General features: G+C 41.3%; 1 protein-coding gene across 3 annotated transcripts in view; it reads right to left on the bottom strand.

Moving 5' to 3' along the window:
* atg16l2 (ATG16 autophagy related 16-like 2 (S. cerevisiae)) overlaps nucleotides 1-16296 on the bottom strand; it is a 66249-nt gene that overhangs the window by 9658 nt on the left and 40295 nt on the right. The window contains exons 15-16 of one of the 3 annotated variants that reach the window (XR_013195899.1): nucleotides 13384-13533; nucleotides 12122-12164 (exon numbers count right to left, since the gene is read on the bottom strand). Coding sequence is in view for 2 of the 3 variants with exons in the window: in XM_077207649.1 (XP_077063764.1) it covers nucleotides 12122-12169; nucleotides 13384-13533 (198 nt within the window). In the remaining variant the exon portion in view is untranslated. Of the gene's footprint in view, nucleotides 1-9828; nucleotides 12170-13383; nucleotides 13534-16296 lie in introns of those variants that run through there. The other 2 variants (XM_077207649.1, XM_077207650.1) reach the window with 2 other exon arrangements.

The raw sequence follows: 16296 nt of genomic DNA, 5'->3' as shown, positions 1-16296 counted from the left end.
TAATGATGACGTAGTACAAGAACATATGGACGCAAGATAGCTTAAGAATGCTTATTGAAAAACACCCAAGGTCTGTCACAGAGACAGGTGTGATTTCTTAAACACATATTTCAGTGATATCCTTCAGGTAGTACACTAAAGTATTGACTGCTGAAAATTGCCATCACAGGAATAAATTCCTTTTTTAAATATATACAACTGAAAACAGTTACTTTAAATTATAATAATATTTCACAATATTACTATTTTTACTGTGTTTTGATCAAATAAATGCATCCTTGGTAATTGTAAGAGACTTTCAAAAACATAAAAAATCGTACAGACCCCAAACCATTTGTGCCTGTTTCGCAAACTGGTTGTAGCAACAGGCAAATGAAGAAGTAAAAGATCCAAGACAGTCTTGGATACAAACAGAGGCAGGTAAGCAAATACAACCATAACATAGATGAGACCAGACAAATGAGAACTGAAAACACAGGAATGTACAGTATATACACAGATCAACCAAGGTAATTAATAAGGAACAGCTGAACAGAATAATGAAACCAAAACAGTAACCATGGTGACAAACTCAGGTGGGAAAATGGCAAACAAAGTTCCAAAATAACAGAACCGTCACAGTACGCCCCCTCCTGGAAAGGTGCGACCTTGTGCCGAAAGAGGAAGGAGGAGGCTCTGGTGAAGGATGGGGACCCAGTAAAGGTGACAACTGAAGAAACCAGGGTGGTGTAGAAGGTGGGAGAAGCCAGAGGGAATCCCAGAGCTCAGCCATGATGGAAACCCATGGCGGCATTCAAAAGAGGGAGGAGCCATGGCACTGATTGATGGTGACAGAGTCAATGGTGGTGGAGCTCCAGGTGCAGATAGAGAGCTGATGGAACCGGGCTACTCCGAAGGCTTCAGATGCCACGACGGAGCTGCAGGGATGAAACCCTGAGGTGGAACCGAGGTACCGAAGGCCTGAGGCAGAGCCAGAGGGCAGCAGACGACTCGTAGGTCCGTGGCGCAGGATGGGTGATGTGTGACCGAGGTGGAGCTGGTGGTCCGAGTGAGCCCTGTGGTCGATGGTCTCTGGTAGAGGAGAGGTAGGGAGGAGCCAAAGTGGAGGAGTCAGGGGGACGAGCCGAGGTGGAGCGAAGGGATCAGCGACCTAGGGCGGGGCCAGGGGATACACATGGCCAGGAGTAGCTAGCTCACGGAAGGCCTGAGGTAGATCCATGCCACTGAGAGGAGGCTGAGGATGCACAGGGGACAGCGGAGACTGGGCAGAAGGAAAAGACTGCAGTCTGAAGAGAAGGTGGGAGAGGGAGGCTGGGCGGGATCCAGTGGCGTAGTGCAAATCCACGGGCCCCTCCCTGCGAAACCGCAAGGCCCCCCTCGGTGGTGGGTGGGGTTCATTTAGCATACTTGTTTATTTACTCAGTTATTTAATAATTTACTTGACCACCAAAACTGGCAACTCTGCAGTGAGTCACTGGCATGCACAACTTTTGTTTCAATCAGACTGAATTCATTCTGATTGATGAATCTGAATGAAGTGTTTACATGAAAGCTAAACAAGTGACCGGGTTGATGTGTGTGTTTATGTTACAAGCTTCAAATCGGAATAAATAACTGCATAAATATCCAAAGTTTCCCACTGTTTGCGCTTAATAACTATTCTCCTACATTGGTTCTTTATTTATTTTAAACGGTAGATATAATATTTATACATTTCTGGTCATAATTTGGAGACAATAAGTATATGAACCATTGTGTCGTGCAACAATATAACCATTGTGTTATATTTATCACGCAGTAAAAATGCCCAAAACCAGTCGCCTGTGAATGAGAGTCTGAAACAAGGACTGGTGCGTTTCCCTGCTTCACTTCACAGACACTGAGGGAAATGAGAATTTTAGAATGACTGAAAACTCATTTATATGGCAAGTAACAGGAAGAAAAGCTCGTTCAGCTCGTTCAGCGCGTCATACGTCATCCATTCAGTTTCGATTAAGTGTTTACATGTTCTCTCGATCAGATTAGAAAAGGAATAAACCACCCATTTCTATCCAATCGAAATTATTTTGTAGTGGAGCAGACACTGAGTTTTTTACTGGGTTATGTTATAGCCCTACTTGTTTTTAATGTTTTTATGAAATATCTGTATTGACTGCATAATCATATCACCTTATTATTTACTGCCATGCGAGGCACAAATTAAAGCTTGGCGAGCCGCGCAATAAGTAACACTGGGCTATAACACGCACGATGAAGAAGATAAAGATCCAAGACAGTCCAATAGTAAACACAGGTAAATTCAATCGGAGGCAGGCAAGCCAACACAACTATATCATAGATGAGACAGGACAAATGAGTTACTGAAAACACAGGAATTTATATACACAGATCAACCAAGGTAATTAATAATGAACAGCTGAACGTAATCAAATCAGTTTACAAACTCAGGCAGGAAAACAGCAAAGTCCAAACATAACAGAACCGTGACAGTATGATCAGATTTAACAGATTAATCATTCTTTGCACACTGCAAAATGTTTTGCCAGATAACAAAATTACTTCATAGTAACATTTAAATGAACTTGTTTTAAGATGATATATTATCTGAATTAACCTGACCAAATCAAGATAAATCAACAAACGTAATTTATAAGGGCCAGAATAGCTAGAAATAGTGCCTTAAGGTAACAACTGTATTTTTTTTCAGTATAGTTAGATATGCTTTGTGCAATTAGTTTGAGTGAAATACACTGTTTCCTAATGGTAGTGGGCAGCCTAACAAAAAAGTGTTGGCCAATGAGGAAGATGTTGAGTTATATGCCTGGCACAAGGGAAAAATGTTGCAGGGTGAAGGTGTTGATGAATGATAAAGCGACCATTAGGTTCCTGCTTGTGGCTCTCGCTCCCCTTTTAAATGTTCATGCCAGATCGAGCTGTGAAAAAAAAGCCACAGAGCGTTCTGGCCTTACTGTCTCCATGGAAACAGTGTATATGTCTATGCAGGGAGGTGCTAAGACGACTCATCTGTAAGACTCCTTATTTACTTTCTAACAATGCTGAGAAAATTGCAGGGTCAGACTATGCATGTGGATAAGGGCTGCAAAAGCTCTAGGATTATATAAAATACATCTGTAGTAATGTGTACTATAATAATAGTAATGTGTATTTTTTTAGGCTAGAAGAACAAAACAAAAACAATTTTGGCAATGTAACCAAATCTACAGAGCAAAATAAGAAATCATATTTTGCATAAAGAATATGAATGTGAAATATAAAGTTAGATTCCAGATGTGAAAACAATCCCAAGAAAAACTGATTTGGAGCTTCTGGGGGAGCTGCAAGCCAGTGTGATTTCACCTTTGTATAATTGAAGAACTACACTAGCCATAATTCAGAAAACAGTTCGGGATAAAAATGCTCCATTGCAAGAGTCCACTCCTAAAACACTACAGTGTAACTGAATCTCCACTCTAAAACAACTTCAAATATGTTGAATATTATATAAATATATTGAAAAAAGCAAAGCATTTTTATATTGTAGTGCTCTTCTTATTAATTATTATTTTACAAATTAATTATTTTAATCCCAATAGAAAAAAATATTTTTAAAAATACTTCTGGAAAAAAGTGTCTGTTGTCTAGTTTTATTGTAGTATCACTGATATACTATTACAGTTTTTGTAAGTATTTTGAATCACATTATATTTTTATATTTTCTGTTTTTATTTTAATTTAAAAGTTGTTGTGTGGTTTTGTCATTTTATTAGTCGTCCTAAGGAAAATGCCTGACGCATAAGGTCATGAAGTATGCACAAGCACATCCCCTTTGGCCTTACAGTAAGTAACCGAATAACCCAGACGATTCAAGCCTTGGTTCAAATCATAAATGTGTATGGAAAGGGCCAGCCTGACACAACACAAACAATTAATGAATTAGGTCGCAAGAGACGCACACTCCTTTCCCAAGGAGTGGGTCCTTTTACCCGGGTAAGAAGCCACTGTCTTCGAAGCCACGTACACCTTAAACATAGAAGGGGATAACCCTGCTTGGAGATGCTCCTGCAAGAACTCCAGCACTGAACCAACTGGGCAGTCCTGGCTCTGCACGGTGGTGCATACCATGAATTTGTTGATAAGGGGCTGGTCTACATCTCGGGCTGGGAGTGAAATATAATGGCCCGGATATAAGATTCCTCCTGGTCGGAATCTCCCAAGGAGAGGCAATGTCTGCACCATGACATACCAGCCTTAACAGAGCAGGAGGTGTGGGGGTGAACCAGAAAGGAAAGTAGGCCTACTCAGGTGTAAAAGGAAGACCAGCCTGCAGCATCATACACTTCTTGGATGGAATCCTCACTGGGACTAAATCTACTTTATCCAAAACCGACAGTTTTTCTCAAACTTTAGATAACTCCTCCATTTCACCCTCTCCTCAGGTTAAGAGTTTGGGTGTCATCCTTGACAGGACATTATCTTTTCAACCCCACATCAATAACATTACCCGCTCTGCTTACTCCCCCCTACGAAACATCAATCCCCTCCGCCCCTCCCTTACCCCCCACACTGCCACCATCCTTGTCCACACTCTCGTCACTTCCCGACTGGACTACTGCAACTCCCTCCTTTTCGGCCTCTCACACAAATCTCTCCATAAACTTCAACTGGTCCAGAATTCAGGTGCCCGCATCATAACTCGAACCCCCTCCATCCACCAAATCACTCCTGTCGTCCAACAGCTTCACTGGCTCCCAGTTGAGTTCCGTATCCAATTCAAAGTCCTCCTGTTTACATTCATGGCCATCCACAACCGTCCCCCCCATATTTGTCTGATCTCCTTCAGGGTCCTACTCCCTCCCGCTCCCACAGATCCTCTTCCTCTATAGACCTGTCTGTCCCCTCCGTCCGTCTCACCACCATGGGGAGCAGAGCATTCAGCTGCTCTGCTCCCTGTCTCTGATATTCATTATCACCCCAACTTAGAAATATTGATTAATTCCCCCATTTTTAATTGTAACTCACAACACATCTGTTTAAAATTGTTTATTCTATTTGATGTCAATTGAATGTTGTTTTATTCTTTATCTCTTGTTACTTTTAAATGTTTTATGTATCCCTGCATGGTGTCCTTGAGTGCAGAGAAAGGCGCTTTTAAATAAAATGTATTATTATTATTATTATTATTATTATTACCTTCTGAGGCTTCCATTACCTGATAGCCAGAATTACAGCCTTCGTCTCCAGGCCATTTATGTGCCAAAAGATATGCTGGGCTGGGTGACCATCCAGAATAGCACCTCAACTTGTAAGGGAGACATAGTAGTCACTGTGTTTCGATGACAATATGCCCCTAGTGGGAACCGGCGAAGGCCTCTGCGTGTCTTAAGACCCAACAGTCTTTGGTATTGTTGGACAGAAATTTCTTAAAGGAAGGGGAACATGCTCTATGGCCTCTTTTGCTAAAAGAGAGTGTAACTCCTGTCTCAATAATTGAACCTGCTCCTGCTTCACTATAGTGGGGAGCACACCATTGAATTGAGGATGAAAGTGTTTACAGAGGAAAGAAGCCTTGAAGGTCAAAGTTCTGAAGTCTGTGCAAAAGATCCTGCTGAAGCATTTAATTTCTGGCTAAAAAGCAAGGGGTTCCACCCATTGTGCAACCCCCTGAAGAAGATAAGGGTAATGGAATTGTCTGTGAAGTCTGTGAAGATCTGTCCTTCTTTTGTGGTTTCATTCCCATGGCAAAACTTGTTTTTCCTGGTAGACCTTAGGACTTTACGATCATACACACTTGTAGATATGAACGAGTGACAACTGAGTTTCTGATTGGCTGAAGCAAGCCACTCACAGGCATGCAGGAAGTATGTCAAGGTGACGCAGTAACCTGAGGCAAACTCTTTCGAAGAAACTCCACACTGAGTCTGATGACAATGCTATGGGGAACAAAAAAAACATTGTGCCATACTGAAAAATGCCTTTCCTAATGTGTAACTCTCTGGACACAACTTAGGACGAGAGCACTTGAGACCCTGGTGTAAAGTTCAGGTCCAGGCTACAAAACCAATGTGCAAGGAAGACCAGCCTGCAGGATCATACACTTCTTGGAGGGAAACTCCAGACAATGAAACTTTCAAAGCCACGATACTCCTGGTAGAGTGGGCTCTCACAACCAGAGGCGAGGGCAGGTCACACACCTCATAAACTGTTGATATAGCCTCAACAATCAATTTCCTGATAGTTTGCTTGGCTGGGGAACCCCGCCTGGGTGAACGGAAACATATCAGCAGCTGGTCCGATTTACGATTTAACTGAGCACAGCAAATTAAGCTTTTCTTGGTCCGCTGACATGAAAGGAGGAGGATGAAAGGCCTGCAAGGTGGTTAAACGTGTTATGTTTGTTAGAACCTTAGGCACGTAGCCTGGTCTAGGGTGCAAAATCGCTAAAAAATCTAATTTTTATAAGTTATATAAATTTATATAAAAGTTATATAAGTTAAATATAAAAAATGTATACAAATTTTAGAGGACTAACAGGCTAGAGTAGGCGCCGGCGCCCTCATAAGATTCCATCATAGAATTTATTTGGACATAGACGGGTAATATCGCGAGCGCGTGAGCGCTGAGTGAGCAGCACAGGAGTGAGTTATCGTTGAAACTTGAAAAAGATGAATGAAGCAAAAAAGCTGTCGGGGGCTAAAAATAGAAAAAGATAGTGGGGAAAGGAGATGGCATGTCAAGGGATGCGACAGCAGCTAAATAGGTGGATGGTGAAAGGGAACAGGTAGGATTAAAAAGTGTGACATCTGTGTTTGGAGGAGGCTTGCAAATATTCATGTTAACAGACTAGCGTTTGCTAACACTGGGAATGTAGCAGCCAGAAGTACTGTAGCTAGCTTATAATATGCAAAACCGAGGTTGCTGACCTGAAAACTGAAAAATATAAGGCAGCATATACAATAAGTGACAAGAATCTGGAAAACAACTAATGCAATATCTCTGGTTTACCCTGGAATCATGCGTAGTTCTCCTACGAGAGTATCTCTCGTACTGCGTAATATCTCACGCTATGGGGAAAACCTCTTTTCCACGAGATATTGAAGCCAAAAATTATCATTAATTTTGAATTAATGTAAAACGCTGTGCAGCAGCATGCAGACATAGGCAAGATGGCTTGCGCACCTATTGGCTGCCCTGCGGCAACAGCAGCAGCCTATCGAGAAAGGCCCTTTCGTCAAGTCCCGCCAGAAAGGGCGTAGTCTCGCCCTATAAACATAACTCGATTAGGCTGGTACAACTGATTTTCATCTCTTCAGCGAAGCATCACCTCATCGCTGGATCCGGAGTGAGAAGTCACGCCGTCTGAGAAAAAGCACACAGCGGGACGAGCCTTTGAGTCTGAAGTCGCTGGCATCGCCGTCTTTAGCCGCCGTACCTGCTACGCTTTCCGGCTTTAAATCCTTTTCTGCAAGTGTGTGTGTGTGTTCGCCACTGCGACAGATTTTTTCACTGTCTCTCTCCCTCTCCTAAAAGAGCTGCGTCTTTTTCAAGATGCATAGATCCTGCGGCTCGTCCCGAGCCACACTCAGTGAAGAGGATCGCCATGTCATCTGCGTTTCCTGCCTGGGTGAGGATCATGCGGCTCTCGCTCTCGTCGACGGCGGATGCCCTCGCTGTGAGCTACTGCCGATGGTGACTCTGAGGACTCGCCTGGCATCATTCTCAGAGCCTGCACTTCAGCCCGCTGTAGCCCCGCGCCGTAAAAGCGTCGTGCCCAGCGCGGCCCCGAGCCTTCTCCTGCCCGCCAAAGCTCGCCGGTTCGCCCGCCAGCTTCGCCGGCATCGCTCGAGTCCCTCACGAGTCCCTCTGCCGCCGCTTCCACCATTGAGGTCGACGAAACAGCCCCGAGCCTTCTCCAGCCCGTGATAGCTCGCCGGTTCGCCCGCCAGCTTCACCAGCTTCACTCGAGTCGCTCGCTGACGGACAATGGCCGCCGCGCGGCGCCGTTTCCGCCGTTAATGACGACGAGATAGCTGCATCTGTAAAGACCAGCTGCTCTATCCTGGCGTCAGACAGTGAGGACTGGGCGAGCTCTGTGGACCTCCCCCCTCTGCCCGCGAGTCGTCAGGGAAACGGGCCAGCATCAAAACCGCTGCGCGGCTAGCTTTCTTTACGTTACAAGAAAGCTACCCGCCCCCCGTGGACATGCGTCACCGGCGAAATGAGGAAAGAGTGTGTTTTGGTCCCGCCGAGGCCGGACCAATCTCCATTTCTCAAACATTTCTCAGCTCCTCATAGTTTGAGCGGCTGAAAATCTCAATATTGCAGTAATGAGCCTGTTGTATAACACGCACGCCTGTAAAACAAACGCCAACACACACAAACTGTGATGACGTTCTCTTATCTGGTCGAGCTATTTTCAGATATTTTGTCGTTTCCCCCCGTGGCTCAGTGGCGAAACCCAAAGCCTTCGCACGGGAGACCCGTGTTCGATTCCAGGTCTCGCAGCAGATAAAATTTCGTCTCGGCGCGGCCAGACTTGCACCGAAACTTTTCGCTCGTTCAGTTCCAAGAAAATGCGACTGTTCCAGTGTATTTTGCAGTAAACAAGCCAATACCATGGCCCGCTTGCCTGCACAAAGATGCCGTTTCCACGGCGACCCAGAAAAATCATATAAACAGTGTATTTTCTGGTATTCCGGCCACAGCCGATGGTGTTATGAGTGTAATAAAAATGCCCACAGCCCAGTGTTCATTTCTACACACAAACACAGCCCGTCACAATGCAGGCCTCACACAAATGAGATTGACTCATGTCACTGTGCATTAAATGTAGTGAATGTGCACACAACCCAGTGCCCACAAACACTACACACTGCATGTGCCACGTTTTCTGTAAAACGAAACTAACACACATACAGTCAGCTGGGTACCAATCCCATGCATGACATATCTCAATTTTATTTAAGTAAAATAGCAACTGGTATATATAAGGTAGCATGCACAATAAATGACTAGAAGCTGGAAAAAGTGTATATATATATATTTGGGGTGGGCGCCAAAATTGTTGCTGCATACCCCTCTAACACTGGGTAGTTGTGCCCCTGACCGCAGGCCTCAACCTCAAAGTGCCACTAAGGAAAAGAGTTAAGTGGCGTCTCCCCAAAGTCTCATCGCCTGATGGTGCATGGCAGCTATTGCCTTCATGTAGTCCGTAAGAATGGAAGGGGAAAGACCGTGAGTAAAACGATCATGGAGGAACTCCAGCACTGAAGCCACAGGGCAGTTAACTGGGTCCACTTTAAGGTGTAAAGTTTTCTTGTGGAGGTAGCTCTAGAGTTTAGGATTGTCTTAAAAACCTCAGTTAAGAGATCAAAGTATGTTGATTTCCCTAGGGGGCCAAACCCACAGTTTCCACATCTCCGGCCAGGGGTGATAGGTTGAGGGAAGAGTCTGTCATAAGTGTTTTACGACAATGCGACCACAACCGTTTTTAACATTGATAATTAAAATAAATGTTTATTGAGCAGCAATTTAGCATATTAGAATGATTTCTGAAGGATCATGTGACACTAAAGACTGGAGTAATGATGCTGAAAATTCAGCTTTGCACCACAGAAATAAGTTACATTTTAAATTATTCAAACAGAAAACAGTTATTTTAAATATTAATATTTCACAATATTACGGTTTTATTGTATTTTTTAATCAAATAACTGAGGCGAATCAAATAACTGAGCAAAAGAGATTTCTTTTTTTAATAAACATAAAAAAATATTACCCCAAATGTTTGAACCGTAGAGTACATAATATAATCTATAATATAATTATATATTTTTCCTTTTTTTTCTTCTTTTTCTTCTTTATTTTAACCAGGAGAATCATATTGAGATGTTACTATCTCTTCTTCCAGAGAGACCTGGTCAAGACGGCAGCACAAAAAGTTTCATACACGAGAATCACAAAAAACCCAATGCCACATTTTACACATTCAAGAACTAAATAGATAGAGGCGAATCAAGAAAAACAATTACAAGTGTCCTTTAAAACACTTTTGAGCAAGAAACGTTTAAAAGTGGTCAGGGTTGGAAGTGCATCTAAATTAAGTACATTTTGCAATTCATTCCAAGTCCAAGGAGCATAAAAAGAAAAAGCACTTTTACCAGATTCTGACAATACCCTTGGGACTTTTAGCCGAATGTGATAGCCAGACCTAGTATGGTAACTATTTGTGTAATAAATTAAAAGTTTTGATATATAAGAGGGTAATTTACCTAAAAGAGCTTTTGCGATAATTAAGTACATATGTAGCTTTCTCCTTTCATGTAAAGATGACCAAGCTAAAGAATCATATAAAATACAATGATGTGTCCGTGACTCTGCACCAGAAACAAAGCGTAAAACAGCGTGATACACAGAGTCTAATTTTCTGAGTAGAGATGTAGCTGCGTGCATATATAAAAGATCACCGTGATCAATAATAGATAAAAATGCACTCTCTACTATTTTCATTCGGGCCTCATATGAAAAAAAATTTTTTAAACGATAGAAGAAACCTAATTTTGGCCTAAGCTTCTTCAACAACCTGTCAATATGTACATCAAATGCTAATCTTTCATCCATCCATATACCTAAGTATTTATAAGAACTAACTCTTTCTAGAAGTGTACCATTTGAAGTTGTAATTGACATAGCAGTTACCTTAGAGCGACCACGGCTAAAAATCATGTATTTTGTCTTTTTTGTATTTAAAACCAATTTTAACTGTGACAGTGAGTGCTGCAGTACTTGAAAAGCGTTCTGTAATTGCTTCACGGCTTGATTTAAAGAAGATGCTGTTGTATAAATAATTGTATCATCTGCATACAAGTGTAATTTAGCTGAATCTATTCCATGACCTAAACCATTGATAAAAATAGAAAATAAAAAAGGGGCTAAAACAGATCCTTGAGGAACCCCAATATTTACTTGAAGGAAAGCTGAGTTGTAATTTTCCACGGACACGCATTGAGTGCGTTCTGAAAGGTAGTTATCAAACCAACTTAAAGCCGCTTCACTAAGGCCTATAAACCTAAGTCTCTGTAACAGTAATTTGTGATCTACAGAATCGAAAGCGTTTGATAGATCAACAAATAGCGCAGCACATTGCTTTTTACTGTCTAAAGAGGTTATAATATCATTTGAGACTAACATAGCTGCAGTAATGGTACTAAGTCCTGATAATCGTGAAGAACATTATTAACCGACAGAAATTGTTTTAATTGATATTTTATCAGTGATTCAAAAACGTTCGTTAAAACTGGCAATCTAGAAATAGGACGGTAATTATTTGGATCTAAGGGATCTCCCCCCTTTAGTAATGGAGTAACCATTGCCGATTTCAACATTTTTGGTATAACATTTGAGACGAGGCTTAAGTTAAATATAGAAGCTATAGGCTCTGCTAAAAGATCAGCTGCCAATTTTAGAAAATAGGGCTCAATTTGGTCAATTCCTGCTTTTTTTTGTATCTAATTTCGTTAGGGCGTTGTGAACCTGTGCAGTGGTTATGGGCACAAAATTAAAAGATTCTGACGGACAGTATTGAGTAGGTTCGGCAATTAAGGAATTAACACCCAAATTAATTAATAGCCTCAGACGTATATATTTTAATATTTTCATTTTGAGGTGAAACATCACCCGCACAAGTTTTGCGAGATTCACTTTAAAATATTATGCAACACCAGAGCCAGAATCATCCAGATTTTTACCTGAGAGAAAATAAGATGTGAGTCCTGCTGAAACTAGAAAGTGACAAGACTAACAAATGAAATCCATCTCACCAGCTGTCTTTACTCGGAGGGTCAGAGTCTTTCCCCGTTCATTATGGTAGCAGGATTGGATTTTCCATCTATGTGTAAATCCACATGACCTCTCTGACTAGGAAAAAAAGTCAGGGTTGGTGTAGATGCCAGAAGCGCTCGACAGCACAGTGGTACGTTTCAGGGGTTGTAAGCATCACAACGCATGCCATCTCGAATGAGACATAGCACAGACATGTCCTATTACTGCACAGACAGTGGTCTGCAAACTACGTATTGAATAATGGTTAGCGACGGCTCATAGCGTCCTGTTTGATGTCACTCACCTGAAGATGGCCTTGGTGCTGTCACTTCCACATTTGAAGCCCTCTGCTCTGAAACAACAAGACAAGACAAAAAAAGAAAAAAATACTCTTGAGAGTTCTGTAAATTGAACAACGAAACGAATCACATATAAAGCTTATTCAGATTTATATACTTTTATATAGTTTTTAGATGCTTCCGGCCATGTTCTGTATATATACCTAGTTTCCTTGTAATTGCATTTTGACTTGCTTTAAAACAAAGGATAATGCTGAAAGGACTGTGGCAGCCTGTATCAGGGTATTGAATATTCATGCTTTAAATAACCAATTTATTTTTTGTCTATTTCAAAGCAATTGCAGTGGCTTTAAAAGAAGGTAGTTTCGTATTCCATCATATAAAAAGATTAAAAAAACATTTTTATTGTAAAGCTGAATTTTTTATCTGTATTTAGAAGTCATCTGTCATATATATAGAATATCATATATACACTACCATTGAAAAGAGGTAATATTATGAAATATTTTAATATATTTTAAAATGTAATTTAGTCCTGTAATGAAAAGCTGAATTTTCAGCATCATTGATCTACTCTTCAGTATCACATGATCCTTCAGAAATCATTCTATGTGGTGCTCAAGAATGATGGTCAGTTATGATGCGCAGCTATGTTAGTTTGGCAATACCATGATCTACCGTTGAACTACAGGAACTCTTCAACACTGAGAGTCAGACATTATTCTTAAAATGCTCTAATGCTCCATTGGCTTTTGGCTTGTTTAGTTGGGGACATTTAATTTAATTTAATATTCAACAATATTATTGATCTGCCTGCATTGACACCATTATATCAGAACTGAACTGAGTGGGATGATGACATCATGGTTTTCTCCAGAGCGGCTATATATAAATGAACTAAATTAATAACTTTTTTACAACAAATATGAAACATCAGTGAACTTACTTAAGCTGGACTGTGACACAATTTCTTTCTGGAAACAAACTTTGTTGCATCATTTTCCTGTTATCTCTGTAAAGCTGTTTTGAAACAATCTGTATTGTAAAAAGCGCTATATAAATAAAGATGACTTCACTTGACAAATTCACAAACTGGTGAGGGTTTTATTTGCTCGCAACATGCAGGTTTAACTGTATTTGGGGTGCTAAGTGTTAATTTTTAACTCTGAATAAAATCTTTTTCAGTTCTGTGTGTGGTACGCAGTTAAAAAAAATAAATAAAACACAGCCACTTGTGCATAACCTCGTCTCAGATGTGCGTTTCTACCTGAAGGCCACCCTGTCGTTACTCTTTCTCAGGTCAACCAGCTGCAGGATATCGTCCCGGGAGCAGCTGAGCAACTGCCTGTGGTTAGGGCAGAGGTCCAATGACGTCCCTATGCCTTGAAGAGGCACTTCCTGCGTGCAGGTCGCGGCCCTATGGAATACAGACATGGATTAATTTACAAAATTTCATTATATTTAAGTGCAACTTATAATTAAACCTGGTAAACATAACAATTAAATAGTTGTTTTAAATTAAATAAGTTTACATACCACTTGCAGAATATGCAAGATGTTAATAATATTAACAAAATAAGAGGTATCATAAAAATGGCATGTTCATTTTTTTAATACTGTCCTGAACAAGCTGTTTCACAAAACAGATGTTAACACAAAATCCACAAGGCAAAATAATAGCTTAATTTACACAAATAAATCATTTACAAAGTTTACATACCCTTGACCCCGATCATCCAATTCAAAAAGTTTACTCCTGCTAGCACTTAATGCATATTCTTCAAGGGGTATGCAAACGTATGAGTAGAACTGTACTTTTATTTATTTTATTATTTCTGTGATTACTATTTGCTGTTTAACATGTTAAAAATAATTAATGTGATTAGAGCAGCATTTATAAAGTAGCAAATGTCTTCAATTAAAAGTTGTTATATTTGTGATGTTCTGTAAGAGGCAGTCACTTTTTTATAGGGCTGGAAAGTAGCGAACTGGTTTCTGTGATTTCTATTTACTTTTTAAGACGTTAAAAACGTCTCGGTTAGCTATGTAATCCTCATTTCTTGAAGAAGGGAACGGAAGCGTTACATCAAAACGGAACTGACGGATTGGGATCTCGCCTGAGAGCCCAATAACCTTTGAGTGTAAACTGAACGAGCCAATGCACATTGGCGTACAATATTTGCATCACGCACCCTGCCCTGCTGGTATATCAATACGGAAGCGTGTGCAACCGCACATTCAGGTTTCCACTGAGGAGCCGAGCGGATGACCAGGCCGCTCAGTGGTGGAGCAGTTGTGGCGACGAGACATAACCTCAACTTTCGCTCCTTCAAGGAACAAGGGTTACAGAAGTAACTAAGACGTTCCCTTTCAGTCAGTTACATTCGACGTTATGTCAGAACAGAACTGACAAATTGGGATCCCTACCAAAGCGCCACCATTGCTGCCCCTTCCAGCGCTCCGCGTAAGCCACATGATTCCCCTCCGCAGTTGTTTAGCTGGTCTCTGCACCTGTATATCCTATATTTTGCTGTCCTATAATATGTTATTTTATATATATGTTTAGATTTATTAATTTATATATTTACTGTTGGCACTTCTGATCAGATACTAACTGTATTTCATTGGCTCTGTACTTGTACTCTGCACAAAGACAATAAAGTTGAATCTGAATCTGACCTACTGGGGCGGATTACATATGGGATCACTGTAGGGACCCGGTGTTTATTGGCTACTTGAGGCGAGTATACGGGAGGACACGGCTCTTCACGAAGATTATCAAATCTGGCAAATGTGTTGGGTGTCACTCAGCCCGCAGCTCTACATATATCTGTCAGCATTGGCTCGCCCTGGGTTTGATACTGAGTCTACTTGCTCCAAGTGCCGCGATTGCAGGTTCAACACCTGGTCCCTGAAAGGAATGGTGGGAACCTTGGGCACGTATCCGGGCCTGGGTCTCGGGATAAAGTGAGGGTTAGCCGGCACGAATTCCAGGCACGATTCGTCAACCAAGAATGCCTGCAGGTCCCCTACCCTCTTCACAGAAGCCAACGCAGTCATGTTCGCTGATCAGGTGAGCTTAAGCAGATCTTAAGCTCTGCTGACTGCAATGGTTCGAAGGGCAACCATTGTCGAGCACCTTAGCAACCAAAATACAAATAGGGATATCTGTTAGCACCAAGAAGAGGTCCCAAGAAGGTATAAGGTGAGGGCGGGAAGGATCTAGCCTCTCAGGAACCTGATGATCAGGTCATGCTTCCCCACAGATTTACCATCTACTGCATCATGATGCGCAGCAATAGCGGCAGCATACACTTTCAGGGTGGAGGGAGACAGCCTTCACTCCAAACCTTTTTGCAGGAAGGAAAGCACTGCCCTGATTGGGTATTTCCGGGGGTCTTCTCGGTGAGAAGAGCACCACTCGATGAACTGGTTCCACTTCAAAGCGTAAGTGTGCCTTGTAGAGGGCACCCTCACCGAAGTAATGGTGTCGACTACCGCTGGGGGTTAGGAATGGGTATAGTTAAGGTTTTAACGGTATAACTACTCTTATAGATACAGCTTATCGATCCAGTACTTTAACGGTATTCTTATCGGTTCTTTTTGTTATAAAAAAATAAATATCTATGGCAAAAGAAAAGGCAATGCTTTAATAAAATTAATAAAACATCTATGTGCAGCAGTGTGCAGGATTTCTTTGTGTTTTATATACATAATTTGCTTTAATTTCAGGAAGGTTTACTTATATTACGGGTAAGGTAAGTAATATGGCCTAAAAATAAATCTAATAAAGTAATCAAATGTAAAACAACACTGCAGAGTTGATCATAAATAGATTAATTCGAATTAAAGATAGATATTCATTCAAGAGCTGTGAGTGATTTTCTCTTTGCCTATTGTTTTTTGATTCACATTAACATTAATGGCGCAATCGTCAGCAGGTTTATTAGACTGCTTCACCTTCAAGACCGAGTGCTACTGATGCCCCATATTCTCCCCCAACTATTTACATCCATTTTAGACAAAAACTGTGTTAAACTGAATAAACAGTTTTTCAGTGAATCTCCAAGCAGGTAATTTTGAACTATTTTTGTGTATATTGATCGTTTAGACGCACACACGAAACCCAAAGTATAATTTGCTTGTCTCATTGCAGTCCGTTTCGGAGCGCTCGCCGCAT

The sequence above is a fragment of the Siphateles boraxobius genome, unplaced genomic scaffold (genome assembly GCF_051911475.1).
Source record: "Siphateles boraxobius isolate OS27281-9 unplaced genomic scaffold, OSU_SipBor_1 6, whole genome shotgun sequence".
NCBI lineage: Eukaryota > Metazoa > Chordata > Actinopteri > Cypriniformes > Leuciscidae > Siphateles > Siphateles boraxobius.
The sequence above is the reverse complement of the archived record's forward strand: the minus strand, read 5'-3'. Positions and strand labels throughout refer to the sequence as shown.